The 21,313-nt window shown below is 33.2% G+C and overlaps 1 protein-coding gene across 2 annotated transcripts in view; it reads left to right on the top strand.

Annotated features, from left to right (window-relative positions):
• LOC140443430 (phenoloxidase-activating factor 3-like) overlaps nt 1-21,313 on the top strand; it is a 198,574-nt gene that overhangs the window by 119,165 nt on the left and 58,096 nt on the right. For both annotated transcript variants that reach the window (XM_072534683.1, XM_072534684.1), the window contains one exon: nt 13,229-13,385. In XM_072534683.1, coding sequence (XP_072390784.1) covers nt 13,229-13,385 — 157 coding nt within the window. The remainder of the gene's footprint in view (nt 1-13,228; nt 13,386-21,313) is intronic.

Here is a 21,313-nt window from a genome sequence, read left to right as displayed (position 1 = left end):
TAGATTTTATTAATTTTTGTTATCTTTGGTGTTTATTATAATTTTTTATTCAATTTTTTGCTGAAATATCTCGAGATCCGCCAAAACTTTATTTTGTGCATGATTGTGTTATACTTATATCTTTGTAAAGGTATTTTCAAATTATATTTCTGCTATTTTTTTATATGTATACCTACCACCATTTCATAGTTGTTGGTGTATTTTTATTACTTGTGTTGCATTCAGCAGCGTCATAATTTTGTTGTTGTTTAATATATTGCTATTGTTTTATGTATGTATTTTATTTGTCGACTCCTAACAAAGTTCCCTGATATATTTGCTTTTTACCTTTAAATATAACTATACCTTTGACCAGTAGAAAGATCAGGCTTATTAAGTTTCGTAGGTAAGTAAGTGTAATACCTTATATATTTATTTTTTGTTTATGTAGAGTGTTGACCAAATTTATTCAATAATTAACTGTGATATATTTTCTTGGGTTTGACCTCTGAACCTAAATATCTTTCCTTATCTCTTTTCTTTTCTAAGGTTTCTTAATTTTCTCCTTAAACCCCAAAAAATTAAGTGGCGCCCTGTTCCCTATCTTATCGTATCTTTGGTAATTTTACCCATCTATCTTTTTGTTCATTTCTGTATCTTTTCCAATATCTCTTATCGTATATTCACTTATTTCGTCCGTTGGACCCATTCCTGGTTCCAAAAGCTAGTTTCGAACCCACGACTCGCTCTCCACCAACCATCTGGCTGCCGTCCGCAGTGTCTCCATTGGTGACCTTTCTAGCACCATCAAAAAAAGGTTTCCGAGGTTACAACATAACACGGACGATAGAATGTCTACTATGGTTTGTTTTTTAACCAGGAGGAGTAAACTAAAAAGACAGACTCACACCCAAGACAGTTACTAGAAAAGTCACCAAATACATCTTCTTTTTTGGTTAATTATCTCGGCCTTGCGGTCAATCAGTATTCAGTATTGGACAACCTCACACGTCGATTCTAACCTAACTTTGTTTTTTTATGTTTGAATAATAATTGTTTTCAATTTAAATTCACTTTCAATATATATTACAATTATAATAAAAAAAATGTTGGATAGTTATGACGAAAATGAAGAATTTTTAGAGATTATTCATCACATTGTAGAAGAAATATCGGGTGATCCAGTTTTAGAGATCTCTTGAGTCTATGGTATTTAATTATAATTTAGAGAATATTTTGATCGTGAGAGTCAATAATTTTACATTTGCAATTACAGTGTTTTAATTTGCAAATAGATCTTATATACAACAGAGCTATGAAACGGCTTGGTTTCATCAAGAGACATAAGAGATTTTTGTAGGATTGCATCTCTAAAAACTTACACTTTTATCTGCCCTCAAGTTTCAAAATTCATCTCTATTTTGTTTTCCATTTACTCAAGCATGTATCAAACATTTAGAGAGAGTTCAGAGATTTCTGAAATAGGTACTGTTCTTTTAAACTGCGTAGACTATATTCTTATTTTGGTGTGATCAATTTCTTGAGTCCAGATTTTTTCTTACCAGAAGAGTTAACTTTGACTTTGATCATTATTTTTAAGCATAATAATCCAGTCTCCTAAATTGCTTCAGCCAATTTGTTTTACATATTTCTTCCGGTTCACTGCTTTATAATTCACTTTTTCATGTTCCCCAACACAGAATAAATTATGGTTGAAATATAGGTGTGGTCCTACTTCTCATGCGTGCTAATCAGTTACCTCATTAAATAGATTTGTTTAACTTATGTATTAATATCTGCAGATTCTATTTGAAGCACTAAAATGCAAAATGATACTTTGTATACATAAGTGTGTACTTGCAATTTCTTTAATGCTGGATTCTTGTTTAATTTTGACAGTGAGTTTATCCCATTTGTTATCAATAAATAAAATTTACTAAAAAAATACTGGATTTCTGTGAGATAATCAACAAAGTCAATCCATTATGTTACATTCCAGCATAATTTTGCAGTTTTCTTGTGATTATCTACAACCATGAAGAACAAAACCAACTGTATCAATGCAGCATAAAAGTACGAATACCAAAAGCAAAGTTTACACGCTATGACAATGATGCGAGTAACTAAAGCACAACAGTAATTTACTAAAGTTCTTGATTATGATGAAAACAAATTGAAATTGCTTCCCAACAAGTATCCACCAAGGTTAAAAGATAGTTACCGTTTTTCTTATGATAATAAGATATCAATAACATACATTAAATTTATAAAACATCTAGAAAAATATCACATTAAATACTATTCGCATATCATCAAGTCCAAGTTATTACAAACAACTTAAAGAGTAACAAATCGATTGAGATATTAGAGAAAAATAATATTCAGTGCATATTATATATTCGGGATGTATGTAAAAATAAAAATTTTATAATTTTATTAGTATTCCAAAATATCCTCTCCATTTATGTCTTGGTGAGGTTCATGAACAACTACACCATTTTGAATTTCTGAATTTCTTCATTTAGTTTTTCGGCAAAAACTGAATCTATTTCAGATATTTGACGATAAAACTTTTGTTTTTGGTCAGCAGTCCAATGTATAAACCAGTCTTTGAATAATTTCACCTAAAAAATAACTATGGTAAGACATTCATCTTATAAACAATAAATCAATCAGTCTCTAAACAGTAAGATAAACAATCTATAGTTATGCTATGCAATATTTGCTGCAATGAATCTGCTTATATGTAAAGTAAAAAAGAATCATTTTTTCCTTTTCTTCCCTTTCCAAGTTCTTATATCTTTTGAACCAAAATACTTGACAACATTCCAGTAGAGTATACAATTATAAACTTAAATTTTTTTTTAATAACTTACTTTATCAGATCATTACTTAGTATTGCTCATCATCAAACATACCAATTATAATATCTTTAAATGAGAACAGTGAAATGTTACGACATGATACTTAAAATGAAAATATTTGTACACTGGTATGTTTTCAAAAACATGTTACACAAAGACTGTTGTACTTATTTCTATAAATAGGAAAAATATTTTGATCAAACAAGAAGGGTGCTATTACAATCATTTCTCATATAGCTCATAAATTTTAATTACAAAAAGTATTTAGTAGTAACAATAATATACCCGATTATAAAAATGAAACTTCTAAAATGTTTTAGATAATTTTACTATATAATTGTGGCTAACCCATATTTACTTACTTAAAATTGATTTGCTTCAAGAATTTATATAATAATTAACGACACATATTTTGGAAGATCGGGGCTGTTGTTTTTATTTTCATTTTCACTTAAAATTTTATTTAAAATGGGTATTTTATTCTTGAAAAAGAAGCTGTGTACTATCTGTCGTACAGATGTTTTAACTCTCTCATTATATGTTGCAAGGATAGAAGGTCGATCCCCAATATTTTTAGGACATCTTACTGTTGCAGTTTGCTTATATTCCTTAATTGTTCTATAAATAGTTGAATCCGCAACACCTAAAATTAGCACATTACTTTAAAAGTCTTGATTTTAACAATAACTATTCTGCAAAACTAGCCTGTTGCCTGATTTATTTTTGCTACCATGACTGTTATTTTTATTCCAGGATGATCAATTTTTATTTGTTTGTACATGTTTAATGCATTGTTTTTCATTTGATGATAAATGACCGAAATCTATTCTGCGCTTTTTAGGTGGAGAAGGATAATTACCACTAGTACTTGGCATTGAATCCATATTGTTATCTTAATAACACTAATACGCCGCTAAATAGTTCTGAAAAGAACTGTTTTTTTATATACATGCAAACGAAAAATCTAAATTAAAGGAATAACGCAGAAAATACAAAAAATCGTCGATATAAATTTTGAATTTTAAAATTTCATAAATGTCAGTAGTGTCAAAGTGTCATAATTTAGTGGAGTAAACTTGCCTGCGGTTGGACCAATTACAAACAAGCATTACGGCGCTGTAAATTTGAATTACTCCTCCTGGTTAAAAAACAAACCACAGTAAATTTATATTGTCAAAATGAAATCGAACTTTCGGATTTTTTAGTACATATTTATTTGTAGATGCAATAACGAACTTCTTCTTCTTCACGTGCTATCTGCTCTAAAAAGGTTGGCAACCATCATGACAATACGCACTTTCGATACCGCTGCTCTAAAGAGGTCAGCAGAAGTGCAGTTAAACCAAGCCCTCAAATTGTTTAACCAGGAGATGCGTCTTCTTCCGCGACTCCTTCTACCCTGTATTCTTCTTTGCATTATTAATTGCAACAAGTTATAACGCTCGCCCCTCATGAAATGTCCCAGATATTGCAGTTTCCTGACTTTAATTGTATTTAAAACCTCTTCATCTTTTTCCATTCTTCTCAACACCTTGACATTCGTGACTCTATCCACCCAACTTATTCTTAATATCCTTCTGTAGGCCCATAACTCGAAGGCTTCTTATTTGTCCGAAACATCTTTCTTTAATGTCCAAACCTCCAAATCATAAAATAATACGGAGTACACGTAGCATCCCAGAAGTCTTATCTTTAAAGAAATTGAAATGTCCCTGCTGCAGAGTACTTTTTTCAGTTTGTTGAAGATATTCTTGCCTGTAGTATTCTTACCTTAATCTCTTCTGTGTACTCATTATTTTCGTTATTTATTGTACCCAGATATTTATATTTTTTAGCCTTTTTAATTTATTCTCCATGTATTGTTATGTAATAACGAACTAGCATGACATAAAAGTTTGTAGGCACCGCGGGTATTAATAGATGTATATGCCCTCGGACGACTTACAAACCTTCGGGCCAGAGGCCCTCGGGTTTGTAACATCGTCGTCCTCTGAGCATAAACATATATTTAATACTCTTGGTACATAAATAACTATTCCATACTTATTGTAATGTAAACATAGCAAGGAAATAAAGAAGAAAAAAAATAAGGAGTATTTAGCCTAGAAAAGAGTAATAATTATTTAAATAATTATTATATATTCCAAATTGAATAAAGAACAAATAATTCGAGATAGTTAATGTATACATTTCACATTAAACAAAGAATGAAAACTCGACCCAGTTTAAGTGTATTACACGAGTCTCAGATATCAGGTCGCCACGGTTGTTTAAGAGAAAAAAAAAGGACTGAAGGCGTATTCATTAGCTAGGGCCTTAATACGTGAAGGTAACTAAGATCTATATACTAACCCAAGGAATATATAATAATACGAATTGTCCACCCTTTAATTTCTTGCTTTGTCTTTCGTCTCCCTTCGAGCCTGATCGAATCATTATTGGTTATAACTGATATCTTGTTATCTTAGTTGTAGTATACAGTCTATTTAATACATTGTAAACTCGAAATTTGGTTTTATTGTTCTTCCCGACCGTTACAGATAGAGACTAGAAGAGTACACATTTTTCGCTTATGCAGTTCTCCGACTTCTAAAGCAAGCCCATAGACTCGACTCTTTACAGGACCTGAGACCTAGAAGTCCTTAATCCCCTTTTTCCAAAATCTCCCTACCCTCCGTAAGCCGCGAGGGCGAAACCAGTCAGCTCAGACTGACTACTCAGACCAGTAAGCCTTGCCCCGCTCGCAGGGATAAGTATCCCCTAAGAATTGTAGACGCATCCAAGGATTTTTAGACAGGCGTCTTTTACAATGATGACAGCTGCATTTATTAGAATGATGACAGTAGGGATCCCGCGAATATTATAATCGGTTCTCCAATTATTTACAGTGGATCCCCCCCCCCATTTGTTACAGTATTTTCCTCATCTACTTAGCGCAGAACTATACAAAACAGATGACGAGATAGCTTGTCATGAATAGTATTGAATAGAATAAATTTTAATAACTGCTTAAATCTGAAAGTGAAAATATAAATTAATATCTGTTCATTGAAAACGGATACTTAGTTGATCTAAAGTGGACATTGGCCGAATTTCACCAATTATATAATTATTATATATTTATATTTGTTGGGAATACCGAACAATTATTAATACGAGTTTTAAAAAAGCGTTGCCTGTGATTTCTCTTTTATTAAATATTTTATGTTACAGTTTATAGCCCCAAGACTTTCTTATGTCACAAACTGTATACGTCAGACAAGAGCAAATACTGTAATTATTACTATGATCATGTTTGACTGATTACGTTGTTATTTCTAAAATATTTCCTTAATTATATTTATATTTATATTAATTATATTTAATTGGTTTGTATCCAATTTTTTAATTCATTGTTTCTGATCTCTGAAATGAAATTATTAAAATATTAAACAATTAAATAAACAATAAAGTACAGTTAAATATAAAGTAAAATAATTATATGCTTAAATTTTACCATCTTCTTCTTCTAATGGCGCTACAACCCTTTGTGGGTCTTGGCCTGCTTCACAACGTTCTTCCATTCTGTGCTGTCGGATACTTTCCTTCGCCACAGACTGATGTTTATAGTTTTAAGATCTTCCTCTACATGGTCTATCCACCTTTAACGAGACCTTCCTCTTGTACTATTTCCTTGGAGTTTGGATCTCTGAATTACTTTTACAGCACGATAATCTGGCATTCTAAGTAGCCAGGCCTGTTATGTCTTTGTGACTTTACAAACATAACGATATCTGCGCTGTGCGTTAATTAATTCAGCTCATAGTATATTTTTATTCTCCACAAACCATCCCTACAATAGGTTGGTCTAAATATATTTCATAATATCTGCGCTCGAATATTCTCAATTGATTTTCATCAGTGGTTGAAACGGTTCACGTTTCACATCCACATATGACCACTGGTCTAATTACTCTTTTGTGGATAAGCTTAGACTTAATAACTTACTTTTTATTAAGTCTTTGTATTCAATCATGCAAAGCAATTATTACCGCTAAAAAAATGTGGAGGCATATTCGTAGGTATGGTTATTTTCCTTTAGATTCTCATGTCGGTTTGACCTTGTGCACTCCATATATTTGGTTTTCCGTTTATTTATCTTTAGACCAAATGCAGCGGCTTCCTGTTTCAAATCTATAGCTTTTTCATAATCTTTAACACCCTTCTATCGCGGCTTATTATGACAAACAGAATCAGCATGTGCGCATATTTGAGTAGATCTTGTATTAATTCACCCGTTTATATCTAGTTTTTTAATAATAACCTCCAAAGTTAGATTAAAAATATTTTTGGTAAGGCATCATCTTGCCTAACTCCATTTTCAATATGAATGCCTCTGTCGTTTTGATCATGACTTTTGAATCCTCCAAAATCATTTGTATAAGTTTATTCAAGTTTTTCGGTATTCCTAACACGGACAGTTGTTTTAACATTTTTTGTCTATCTACTCCATGAAACGCCTGTTTGAAATCATTACATAAGCTGTAAATTGGTATGTTATAGTCAGCACATTTTTTATGTATATCTCTTTACATATGTATTTGGTCTATAGTTGACCTCTTTGGTCTGAAACCACATTGATACTCACCAATTATTTCTTCCGAAAATGATTCAAGGCGGCTGTATATGATTCCTGATAATACCTTGTAAGTGACATTTAACACTGTTATTGTTCTGAAGCTATTTTCTTGTGGCATTTTAAAGTAATTACTATTTAAATGGTTGCCACAATGGTTTTAAATGCCACAATTAAAGGTTTAATTGCGTTTATTGACGTTTCAATTTCCACTTCGGAAATCGTTTTTTTTTTGGAAAACGATTTCCAAAGTGGAAATTGAAACGTCAATAAACCTAATTTAACCTTTAATTGTGGCCTATTCCTATTTAAATAGTAATTAATTTAACACTGTTATTTACCTATAATTTTTGCAGTCTCCCCCTTTATACATAGGAAATATGATTACAACTTTCCAATCATCTGGGATGATTTCTAGTGTCCATATGCGGCAAATTATATATTTCATAGCACATGTCTACCATTCTTTATCAGTTTTACAGTTATTACATCTGTGCCAGGCGCTTTGGTATTTGTCAGATGTTTGATAACGTATATAGTTTCTTTCAATGTTGGTTCCTCAACTAGTTGTTCTGCTGTGTGATGAATTATTTCTCCTTATTGGCCTTGTTCTTTGTTTGGGTTTAAGAGCTCTTGAAAATGCTCCTTTCACCTTTTTATTAGTTCCTCTTTCCCGCTGATAGTTGCCCCGTTTTGTTCTTGTACACTGTTGCTCTTGTCATGTGTCTTTGAGTGTATCGCTTGGTTTCCTTGTAAAATCTCCTAATCTCTATCTATTTAGCACTTCTCTCTCCTTCTTTCTATATATATACTCTCCTTGTATCGCTTCTTAGTTCTTCATAAACCCTTCTATTTAATTGGGAATTTCTTTGTAGACATTCTTGGACAAACCATTCCCCGTTTCTTTTGCTTGGGATTTTGTTCAATGTTTCCCTTGCTTTATTGGTAATTTTTACATATATCTGTTCCATTTTTTTTTTGTTTGGCATCCTTCTCTTTTCTTACCATTGATACTCTTTGTTTTAGCTTCGATATGACTAAAAAATGATCCGAATAGCAATTTGCGCCTATATAAGATCTAACATCTGTAACGGAGGTCGTCCATTGCTTAGATATATGATTAATTTGATTAAATTTATTAGTAACAGGTATCATTAAGGTTCCTTTATGAATATTTTTGTGGGAGAAATACGTACTAACTACTCTGAGTTCATTTGTCATTGTTTGCATTGTTGCTAGTAATATCATGTAAACTACGCTTACCAACGGATTCTGCATATATTGGCGTTTATACCACCCAGGAATATAACTGCATTTTTCCTTTGCACGTTTTTAGATTCTACTTGTAGTTGGTTGTAGAATTGATCGATTACTAGTTCATCTGCTGCTTCTGTTGAAGCGTTGGAACTGGAGTAAAACCCAATGTTGGCCTTAGGCGCTTATAGCTTACCGTAAAACTCCAGAGTATTTTTCTCTTTCTGCTCCACAATAGTATAAACTGTAGTTTTTTTCATTTATGCATACATGCCGTTTAAATCTGTTTTCTCGGACAGTGGCTGTGATTACTTCGTTTTTCTTTAGTTCCTGGATAATATTTTGCATTTTGCCTGCCTTCGGCATGGTTTGGACATTCCAAATTCCCAATCCCAATTCCATCATTGCATAGTTTAAGGTGAACAGGTTATCGGCCTATTGCACACAAGTACATTGCCAAGGCTGCTGGTTATAGCTTCTGAACCCTCCGGTTATAGGAACGAGGCATTTCCTCCAGGCCAATGGTGTTATATTGTGTGTTAGATTATGGTTCTACCGCCCATGTTCGGTCAGGTGTTGGGTAATAGGATTAAGGTTTTAGGGCAGTAGAAGTGCTGCTCCATTCAGTCGTCTTTTACAACAAACAGGAGAACTGTGGCGATATTATTCTTTGCTGGACCGTACCCCACACGTTATATTTTACCTCCTTACTATAAATATAGCAGTACTAATTTATTGTTAGTATTATTTAAAATGCAAAAACAATATGAAAGTAAATTTGATACAGTTTCCCTAATTAAACGTCTCCATCAGTGTCTATCTTGGTTCACATCAATATTAATCCCCTTCATATTCAAATCTTTTCCAAGCAGCTTTCACCAGATCTTCTTTGGCTTTCATTTTTTACTCATAGGCACTCTTACAGCATAAATATCTCAAACCATTATTAGCTTACTTGGGTAAGAGATGTAGTGCTTTTAAATCCTCCCCCTTTTTAAATTTATTGTCTGTTTCATCCCCCCCTTTTTTAAGTGTTTTCTGTGTGTTTTCTGTGTGTCTTAAAGTGTCCTCAATTTTAATTTTTTAACTTTAAATAGTGGACTTTACAACCATTTGCCACATATTACAAAAGAACTTTATCAAAGAAATTTGATAATTACAAGTTGATAGAATTGCACACCCACACAATTTGTACATCTATTCTCATTCATTGTCTCACAACTGTCACCTTCAAAAATAAAAATCTCAATAAATAACACACATTTCATAAATATATCTCTAGAATAAATATAAATTACTTTTAAATAACTTAATGGTATAGAACATTACTTTCATCAAACAAACAATTACATTACACCTATCTAACTTCCCCGTTTACTGTCAAACAATTACAATAGCAGACCATCTTCTTTCACTTCTTTCAACCATCAATTAATAGAGTACCGGCATCATTTATTTAAGTTTGTATCGAGACCTGAAGATGCTTTGCATATTGTAGAAAGCGAAACCGGTCGTCTGGATAGTTAAATTAAATTGATTGTGAGTAAGTAAATTTATTATTTCTTTTACCTTTTAAATATTTAATTTTCAATTAAATTTGTTTACACAACTAGAAGTATTTATGTATTTTATTGAATACAAAATATATTTTACCACTGTTCTTCTTCTTCTTTATGTGCATTATCCTTTAAGAATATTGGCGATCATCACTTCCCATTTTACTCTGTCTGCAGCAGTTCTGAAGCGTTATATTGTTGTTTTTCCACTGCTTTAAATTTTTCAACCAGGACGTGCGTCGTTTCCCCGGTGCACTTTTTCCTTTCACTTTCCCTTATATAACCAATCACATCATCTCATATTTTTCATTACTTAGTATATGACCTAAGTAGCTCATTTTTTTTCCTTCAGAGTTGAGTCCTTAACTGCCCAGACTTCAACTCCATATAAAAGGGTAGAGAATACGTACCATCTCAAAACTCTAGTTCTAATTTCTATTTCCAGTTTTCCATTGTATAATACTGCTTTTATCTTATTGAAAGTACCTTTGGCTATCTCAATGTGTTCTTTTTATTTTAAGGCTGTGGTCCCATTGTTCGTTTGGCTCACATCCCAAGAACTGTATCTGGGTGCTTTCTCTAAAGCTTTTCCTTTAACGTAGATTGTTTTATCTTCAATCTTGTTCTTACTGACAATCATGATTTTTGTTTTTTTTTTGTGTTGTGTGATATTCCATACCTCTTGCAGTACTGCGTAGTGCGATCAACCAAAATTTGCAGCTCTTCTCGGCTGCATATCTGAGATGATTCACTACTTGGTGTTCCGGTAATTGATATTCCTTCATTGATCTCTTTAAACATCTCTTCTGAGCATATATTAATAAGTAGAGGGGATGATGTACATCCTTGTCATATTCCTTGTCTTATTACTGTTTATATAAAACAGAAAAAATGTTTATCGCCAACCCTCAGTGATTCATTATTGTACTTAAAGTAACACTTTATTATACTGAAAGAAGAAGAACTTTATCTGCCGCAAATAATAATCAAATTGACTGAAATTGAATGTCAGTGGCCGATGGCAGTAATCGATTATTTATTTGAATGAACTTAAATATTATTATAATTATTAAAAATATTGTACAAAAACAACGTTATTTGTCTAAAATTAAAATTTCTTTAAATGTTAAAAGGTTTTTATGGTTGGCGATAAAAATTTTTATTCACCACGTCAACAAACACTCTTTATCGACCTCCTCTGGTATTCGCCTCGCTCGCTTCGCGCGTAATATCAAACTCGTTCGATAAAGAGTTACTTTGCTAACTTTATTTAATTTTTATTTATTTGTCAAATAAAAATTATTTTTCGCTTAAATTAAATGTTCAATTTGCCACTCACCTGTCTCTTGACAGTAATTGAACCGACAACGATAATATTCTTGAACATTGTATATAAATTCAGGAGTTATGTCATGAATTTCAAATCTAATCATATTTTTTAAATATTGTGGGTGATCGACGTAAACTTTTGATTTTAAGTAATACGATAGAAAAAAATATGTGATTTAGAATGTGTGATCTTGGAGTACTCTCCATTGTTCATTGTCTACCAATCGATCTTATAGGAAATCATCTGTTTAAAAAATCCCGAGCAGGAAGTGCAAAGTGTGGAGGTACACCGTCTTGGCGAAACCATATGGTTTTATTTGGCAAATTATGATCATTTTCATTTGGAAAAATGTCTGTAAGGGCTGGTATAAGTTCAGAAACAAATACCAAGTTTATTATAAATGTTTTTAAACTAAAAAATCAGCCCTTTTTAAAATTATTTTTTTAATATAAATTTTATTAAAATGTTAAAATTTATTTAAAACTGAAGCCTTAAAAATGGATTGCAATCAGCTAAATACTTCTAAAGTTACTGTTTGGGTAAGTACAGTTGTTTAAATTATCGCTCTCCGATATAAACAAATTGAATAACTTACAAACTATTTATTCGATCTAACTTTACCGTAACATGTATTGATGGAAACTTTGCCGTAATCTCTAATAATTGTTTGGGGAAAGTTTATTGAATTTCTTTTCTCTGAGAGTACAGTACCAAATATTTTAGGACCATGGAACTGTTAAAATATATTCCTTCGATATAACTTAGCAGGCCTCAAGGCGTTGATTCAGTATGTGTTTGGTTTTAATAAGTTGTACTTAAGAGATAGAGAAGAGAACAAAGAGTAATTGATTAATATAGCATATCTATTATTAAGAGAATATTTTACACCAAAACAATTACGAAATTAAAGAGTTTGTTTTACAAAATTGTTCATTTGAATTACAATAATAACTGCGTTCATTTGACTTAAGAGCAACTGCTACTGCGATTACTTTTTTGGCTTGTCACAATTTACGCACGATTTTATCTAAGGGTTCGACATAGTGTCGCCAGTACTAGGTACTGCTTTTATAAAACAACCAGCTTATATGGCACTTTAAGACGAATATTTTTTGTAGTATTTAGTGTTAAGTCTGTCACATAAGATTCAAACCAATATTTATGAAAATAAACATCAACCAATGTTAATATAACTTGTTGTATTTACAACATAATCTAAATTTAAATACAGTTACTGATTTTGTAACTTTCAATAATAATTAATTCATTTAATCAGTATTCCATTCTTTATTTTACTATTAACTTGCATTAACATTTTTCTTGTTGTTTGAAATGTTCTAAATGTTTGGCATTATTTACCTTAGGTAGTTGTTGCTCTGGAAACCTCAGAGTGTTCATACATTATTGCCCTTTTCTTACTTATATATATATATATATATATATATATATATATATATATATATATATATATATATATATATATATATATATATATATATATATATATATATATATATATATATATATATATATAATATAATGTCACAGGTATTTAGATGTTGAAAAAGTTCTAGTTTACCTGCATACTGTCTAAATGTAGATTTTTAATTATTTTATTTATTTTTTTCAGACTGGGTTGTTGATGACGATGGTTGTCGGACTCCTACTGGTGGTACTGGTAACTGTATACCCGTAAGACAATGTAGATCGATGATCAACGTTTTGCGAACTGTAAAAAGACCATTGTCACCAAGCGTTAGTAAGCAATTAAATGCATATTACTGTAGGTAAGTAAATTTTGTTCGTGATTTAAAAATGTGTCAAGAGCTTTTATTATATAAATATTATTATTAATAATTATAATAATAATAATAATAATAGAGTTTATTTATAACAAAAAATTCGTTACAATATAAATTTACATATTTTATACAATAAATAAACCCAGTTTCTCACAGAAGTTGTTCGTCACATGGACTACAACTTGTACGTGAGGGTTGAATTTTTTTTAACATATTCGCACAAATTACATTTATAAATTTTTTAAAGTAGTAACATACAAACTGTTGACAAATAACAATTAGTAAAACATAATATTTAAAAATTTACCATTTATTTGAAATTAAAGCTCATTAATAGCTGTTTATGACTTCATGCAATTTATATCTGTTACCATGGATCCATTGTTTTAATTTTTTTTTTATTTTTTATAGTTATATATTATTTTGATGGTAGATGGTAAGCGATTAAACATTTTTGGTCCCAAAAATCAATGCAACGTTGGCCAATGGTTTTTCCTTTTTTTTTGGTACTAATATCGTTAAGTTTCTATTTCTAGTTTGATATGTATGGTGGGTACAATTCAGAAATGATTTCTCTCTGTGTAAATATATTAATGATTTGTAGGAGTACAACTGGTTTAAATCCATAAAATGACTGTCTGTAAACAATTGGTCCACTGAAGATCTTATACCCCTTCTATATATTATTCTTATTATCCAATGTTGTATAACGTTTAGATTTTTAAGGTGAACATTGTACGCTCCACCCCATCCAATAATTCCATAGGTTTATTGTGATTGTACCAGAGAATAGTATAAAATCTTTAAGTGGTGAACATCTAAGAAGTCGCGAAGATATTTGAATTTTGGGAGTAAACCTCTTATTTTTTGGACTACATACTTTATATGATGATCCCATTTTAGGTGTCTGTCTATTACAATACCAACGTACTTAATATTTTCTGCTTCTGGAATTGTTGTATCGTTGTCAATTTCAAGTTGGTTGAAATTTGGTAACCCAGTGGTGTATGACGAAAATGGCAAGTATTTAGTTTTTTCAATATTTAATGTTAACTGGTTATGTTGAAACCATTTTTTTATTTTTACAAAGTCCATTTCGACATTTTCCTTTAACCTTTTCCAATTATTATTGCTATAAAAAATAGCTGTATCGTCAGTAAAACTTATGATCTGGCCTGAAGTCTGCAATGTAAGTAATGTATTTATATAAATAGTAAATAAAAGCGGTCCCAACACCGTTCCTTGCGGGACTCCGTAAGTCACAGTTCTGGTCATGCTGATTTTACCATCTACAGTTACCTTTTGCTGTCTGTCAGTTGTTAAGTAGCTCTCTAACAATTTGAAGGCCACACCTCTGATGCCGTAGTTTTTAAGTTTATGTAACAGTATTTTGTGGTTTACAGTATCAAATGCTTTAGAGAGATCTACAAATATACATAAAGAAGCTTTTTTATTATCTAAAGCATTGTAAATATTTTTTACCAATTTACCAATTGCATCTTCTGTAGACCTTCCCTCTCTAAAGCCATATTGACTTTCAGATAATATATTATGTTTCTTTAAAAAATTATTTAGACGAGATTTTATAATTTTTTCGATTACTTTACTGAGATTCAAAGTCAAGCTTATTGGTCTATAGTTTCCAAGTTCACTGCGATCTCCACCTTTAAAAAGCGGTTTAATGATACCTGTTTTTAATACATTGGGAAATATACCTAATCTGAAACAGTTATTGATTATATAGGTCAATCGTTTAGCAATTTGTTCTGCAACTTCTTTTAACAATTCTGATCTGAGGGTATTTATACCTGGCGATATTTTATTTTTTAGTGTATGTATAGTTTTAATGACTTTATCTTCATTCGTTGGAAATAAATATATGCTATTTTTTACATACTCAATCTCTTCAACATAATTGAGGGGTGTATCAATTCTCTCAGCATATTTTTTTCCCAAATGACTGAAATAGTTATTAAATAGATCTTCAGTTTGTCCATGATCTGTTATTAAATTATCATCTGTCTTTATCTGCTCAATTGCTGTTTTAACTACTGTTCCACCATACAATTCTTTGACACATGTCCAAAGAGCCTTTGAAGTGCCAGTATTTTTATCAATTAAGTCATTAAAATATTTCTTTTTTGCTTTTGTTAATAATCTGTTCAGATAATTTTTGGATAATTTATATTCGTTAATGATATTTTTATGTCACTGGGGTGTTTCTTAGATTTTTTATACAAATTATTTTTTTCCTCAATAGCTTTTAATAATTCTAAATTGATCTAAGGTTTTTTATTTTTTGATTTTTTCGAATTTGTACTTTCTTAGTTGTTATGTCAATATTTCGTTGTAGTGTATTGATAAACTCCTCAGTTGTATTATTTATGTTTGTGGAATTATAAACAGAGATCCAGTTTTCGTCTTTTAAATTTAGCTTTAATTGTATATAATCTGTATATTTTTTGAACATTGTGTTCTTTTGTTTACTTGTGGGACTAACTGAAGAGTTGAAATTTTCTAATACTAATGCAATGGGACTATGATCAGTTATTTCGTAGTTAAAAATGTAAGAACTAAGTTTATGTTTACTTTTTTGTGAATTTTCAATAAAGAAATGATCAAGGCACGTTTTACTGTGACGTCTTGTGATTTGGTTTATATATGATACATATCCATGCATGTTAAGTAAGTTTTTATACTCCGATACATAGTCATCATCAACTAATAAGTCGATATTAATATCTCCTGCAAAAATATTAATGTCCGACTTCTTTGTATGGCGCAAATAATTGTTAAGGCATGAATTAAATACCTTTGGGCATGAGCTTGGTGATCTGTATGTAGAAACGATTTTAATATTTTCATTTTTTCCGTAGATGTTTAATTCGATTGCTGTCATTTCAGAGATCTTATTAATGTTGTATTTATAGTTTAGATTGTTTTTTACATATACAATAACACCATCATTTCTGTTAAAGTTACCTCTACTATATATGAGTTCGTATTCCTGTATCTGAAATATATTGCAATTAAGGAGCTGTAAAGTTTCCGTTAAAATATTAATTTCAAAATTAGATGTAAAATGATTTAAAAAAACGATAAATTCGTCAAAGTTTTTTTGGACGCTTCGTATATTCATATGCAGTATTTTTATTTATAATGGTAAATTACTATTATTAATAATATGATTGAATTCTACTATTGTAGTGATTGTTTGAGCTTCAATTTCATTGTTATTATAAACACGTATAAATGGATCCATAATCAAACTTTAATAAACAGGCATATTAGTATTAAATACACCTACACACACACACACACACGCAGTGATCAACCCTGCCCCTAGGAACATGTGTATACCAATGTAAGAATGGGATCCACATGTCCGAAGATCAAACCGGTCACACCTCGCTAGTCGAAGTAGTACCTATCTGACCCCCAGGCTTTTCCACCACCCCTCCTCATCGTGTGACTTACGTGAGGAGGCTTATGATCTGAAATTTACTTAAGATGCCCTGGGTAATAGGACATCCTCGGTTTTTAGTGAATGTGGTTATGCCACCTAACTGTAGGGGTAGCCACATCTAGGCTTTTCTCCCTATTTACTTTACTGACTCAATTGATTTTACTCTAGCTTTACGTCGGAACTTGAGTCCCTAAAAAAAGAAAAAAGAGCGTGTGTTCCGACCAAAGAGCCATCAGCCTGAGCTGATGACTCTATGTCCGGAAAAGAGTGTGTGCTCGGTCACTCAGCCGCCGATTTGGCAAAATAAATTTTGTTCTCCTCGCCGGCTGAGCACCCGAGAGGGGTCCGGCCACCAAGCCCATGCATGCCGCACATGACCTCAGTGCTCGGATTTCGCGAGTAGATCTTTCATTTCGATCTGCCTTAAGGGCCTAGTCCGCGGAGCGGTATATAGAATTCTATATTTGCTATATATGGTAAATTTACGTTAAACGGTTTAATGAAAAGTATGAATGTATCAATATGAATTTACGTTATTTAATCAGAAAACACATTTTTTTTTTTTTTTTGTGGACTTCCTTGTCGCGTCGGGACTATAAAATGCCTGGGCAACAATTCTTTCCTTTTTTCCCTAATCCTATTTGTGTGCGTGTATTGGGGTGTGCATTCCCAAGTGTATAATGCTCTCACACACCCCGGTGTATATTGGACTTATAATTACCTAAAAACCTAAAAAAGAAAAGCGTACCCTCTCGCCAGAGTTTTTTTTTTGGTGTGTTTTTTGATTGACTGCATTTCTTTGTTCGTTCTTCTTGCAACCATCTCATTCTTTATTTATTCGTTCGGGTTCTCCCTATATCGAGCTATCTGTTGTTTTGGTCTTCTGTGTACCGTCCTTGTGTTTTCATTGTAGTTAGTCAGCTCTCTTAACATTCTGCTGGGGTGGTTTCTTAGTCCGTTAAAAATTTCATATGCTCTCTCGTCTAGCGTGCGTAGGATTCTTGTTTGTCCTGAGTCTCTATATACATATCTCAAGGGTACGTACCTTGGTATCTTAAGGGCATCTCTGACTATTTGATTTTGAGTAGTCTGTATCTTTTTCCTGTTTGTTTTACAGGTGTGTCCCCACGCAGCGGATGCATATGTTAGGACTGGCAGGATAATACTATTCGCAACCCTGATTTTGGTTTTAAATCGTAGTTTACTTTTCCTTCCAATAAGTGTTGAGAGCTGACTTTTCAACGCTTTGGCTTTGCGTATTTGCTGATTGATGTGCTCAGTGAACGTTAGCTTCTTATCTAGATGTACCCCTAGGTATTTAGCCTGGTTGGTCCAGTCTACTGGGGTGTTTTCGATTGTAATTTCGCGATTTGGTACACTTCTTCTGTGACTCAACATTACAGCCTGTGTTTTATCTGGATTTAGGGCTATTTTCCATTTTATGCACCATCTTTGGAATCTGTTTAGTGCTCTTTGCAGATGATTAGCTGCATGATCCGGGTTTCTCCAGCTAACAGCTATTGCTGTGTCGTCAGCGTAAAGACTCAACAGAGAGCCTGGCTCTTTTGGCGTGTCGGCCGTATAGATGGTGTACAGGTACGGCGACAGCACCGCTCCCTGAGGCACACCCGCCTCCAGGGTCCCGACTTCGGATAGGGTTGCCCCTATTCGAACTCTGAACCTTCTGTTGGCAAGATATGACGCAAGGAGGCATGTCATCGCCTCACTGTAACCAAATTCATTCATTTTATAGATGAGTCCATGGTGCCAGACTCTGTCGAAGGCTTTGCTGACGTCCAGAAAAGCTGTAGCTGTGTACATTTTTTCATTAAATCCTTTGGTGATGAATTCTGTAAGTCGTAGTACCTGTAATTCACAGGAGTGTTCGCTTCTGAACCCGAATTGAGCCTCTGGTATGGTTCCTAGCATTTGTGATTCTTCATTGAGTCTTTTTAGTATAACTCTTTCCGCTATCTTGCTTATAGATGATAATAAGCTGATAGGTCTGTAATTTTGCGGAAATGTGCCGTTTTTACCAGGTTTTGCAATCATTATTACGTGTGCCTCTTTCCACCTATCTGGGAAATATCGTAGTTTTAGCATGTTGTTTATTATGTTAGTGATATATACAATAGCTTTTGTTGGTAGATTTTTCAGCGCCCTATTTGTGATGTTGTCGGGTCCTGGGGCTTTTTTGGCATTTGTCATTTTTATAATATCCTTTATTTCTTCGGGAGATGTATGTGTAATACCTATTCTGCCCTTTTTCCTTCTAAGTCTTCTCGCTGTTCTTTCTACCTCTTCTTCAAAGTCTATGTCATCGTCGGGGTCTTCGTTGTTTCTACACGCCCTTTCTAGTTCGTCCTTCATGACTTCGGCTTTGTCGATTTCCGTATGGACAATCCCGTTTACTCCGTGTAGGGGAGGTATGGGTTTCTTGTCCTTTCGAAGGATTTTAGATAACTTCCAGAAGGCGGATTTGTTAGGATTTAGCTCATCGATATAGGAGTCCCAGCTTTCATTTCTATGATTTTGAAGTTGTTTTTTCACTTCCCTGTCTAGCTCATTTGCAATCCTTTTGTCTTCTACCATTCTTGTGCGGTAGGCTCTTCTTCTTTTCCGGTTTTTCTCTTTGATTAGGTTTTGAAGTTCTATACTTATATCCCTGAATCTTCCTTTTTGTCTTGTGATTGTTTCGGTTTTGGAGCTGGCATCGATAGCATTGTTTATTGCTTGTTCTAGTTTTATTACACTGTCTTCTAGTTCTGTAATATTATTAACTGTTGGGATGTTACCGATGTTCTCGCTCACAATTCTTCTAAAGTTTGGCCAACTTGTTTTCTTTCTGTTGTGGGGCTGCAAATAGTTCAATTCTGTTGCGCCCAGGGTCAGGACGATTAGGTTATGTGTCGAATCGCCTTCATTTAGAGAGTGTATCTCGTATTGTTGACCCACGTTGTGTAGGATTGCAATGTCGAGATACGTAGGGAGTTCTCCGTGGAAACATGTCGGTTCTGTTGGTCCGATGACATATGTGTTCGGTCTGTTCTCGAGATGGTTGCAGAGATATCTTCCGTTTCGGTTGGTCGTCCTGTCAAACTAATTGGGAGATCTAGCATTTAGGTCTCCAATAATTATAGTTGGCTCTTCTGAGTTCAGTATTAGGCTCAAATCTTCGTTGAAAATCGGATCATGTGGTCTAACGTAAGCTGACACTATTTTTAGTGTTTCGTTGTTGGCCTTAAGTCGAATAATTGTGGCTTCCATTGTCACCAGTCCGTCTGGTGTTGGGATGTGCTCGTGTTCGAGTCCCCTTTTGACTAATATAGCTGTTCCTCCTGATAATGCTCTATGATCCGTTCTATAGATATCGTAGCCTGGAAATTTTGTTTTTTTCCTTTCCACTAGTTTGGTTTCTTGAAGGGCTACGATATCGAGCTCTAATCTGTTTATTATTTCATCCAGAGGGTTGATCTTTTTGAATATTCCGCCGGAATTCCATGACCCAATGCGTAGATCTTCGTTTTGGTTTGCTAACATTTTCGGACGGCTTCTCCAAATGCAGTCATCATTTTTGTTGCTTTGTCCATCATGGACATCATTTCCATCATTTTGTTATTATACTCTGTATGGAAGTTTGCGATGAGGGTAGCTGCGTCCTGTACCGACACTTCTTGTGGTTGTGCTGGAGATTCTGAGGTGGTTTCAGCGGATTTTTTCGCTGCCTGTGCGTAGCTGACTCCTTTGTTGATTGGAGCGCTGTTTATGGGTCTTCCTACCGGTCTTGTTGGGGCAGGTGTTTTCTTTTTGGGGGCCTTAGAGCATCCTCTATAATTTGCTGTGTGCGCTTCACCACAGTTTGCACATTTGGGGTCGGTTTCCCGGCTTTTCTCACAGTCGTTACTGATGTGGTTTTCTCCGCATTTTACACATCTGGATCCGTAATGGCAAGCCTTTGAGCTTTGATAGAACCCTTGACAGTTATAACACTGTAGGGTGTCTTTTGTGATTTTGAATTCATCCTCCACATAGATGCGCATGTAGCATATATCAGATATTTTTTTAATTTTTGCAACGTCTTCCTCTTTGAGGGTGACGATGAAATGTGGCAGTACTTTTTTATCAGCTTTTTTGGAGATCATATTGATCACCCTTGTTGCTTCTATTCCTTTATTGTATAGTTCGTCTTTAATTGCTACTGTGCTAGTAGTAGCAGATAGCCCTTTTATAATGACTCTTTTTAGTTTATCGCTATCTATGGGATATGCGATGAATTCTACTTTTGGACTGTGTTCTTCTAGGATGTGTACCATTCCTAGGTAATCTTTTCTGGTTTTTGTGTTAATAACAATCGATCTGCCTGATCGTGCAAACTTATTGACTGATATTATGCCTTGGTTGGCTGCTCTCTGCAGGATTTTTTTGTGTTCTCCTACAGTTTTTAGGA

Source organism: Diabrotica undecimpunctata, chromosome 6 (genome assembly GCF_040954645.1).
Source record: "Diabrotica undecimpunctata isolate CICGRU chromosome 6, icDiaUnde3, whole genome shotgun sequence".
Lineage (NCBI taxonomy): Eukaryota > Metazoa > Arthropoda > Insecta > Coleoptera > Chrysomelidae > Diabrotica > Diabrotica undecimpunctata.
Note: the sequence above shows the minus strand (reverse complement) of the source record. Positions and strands in the feature narration are given on the sequence as shown.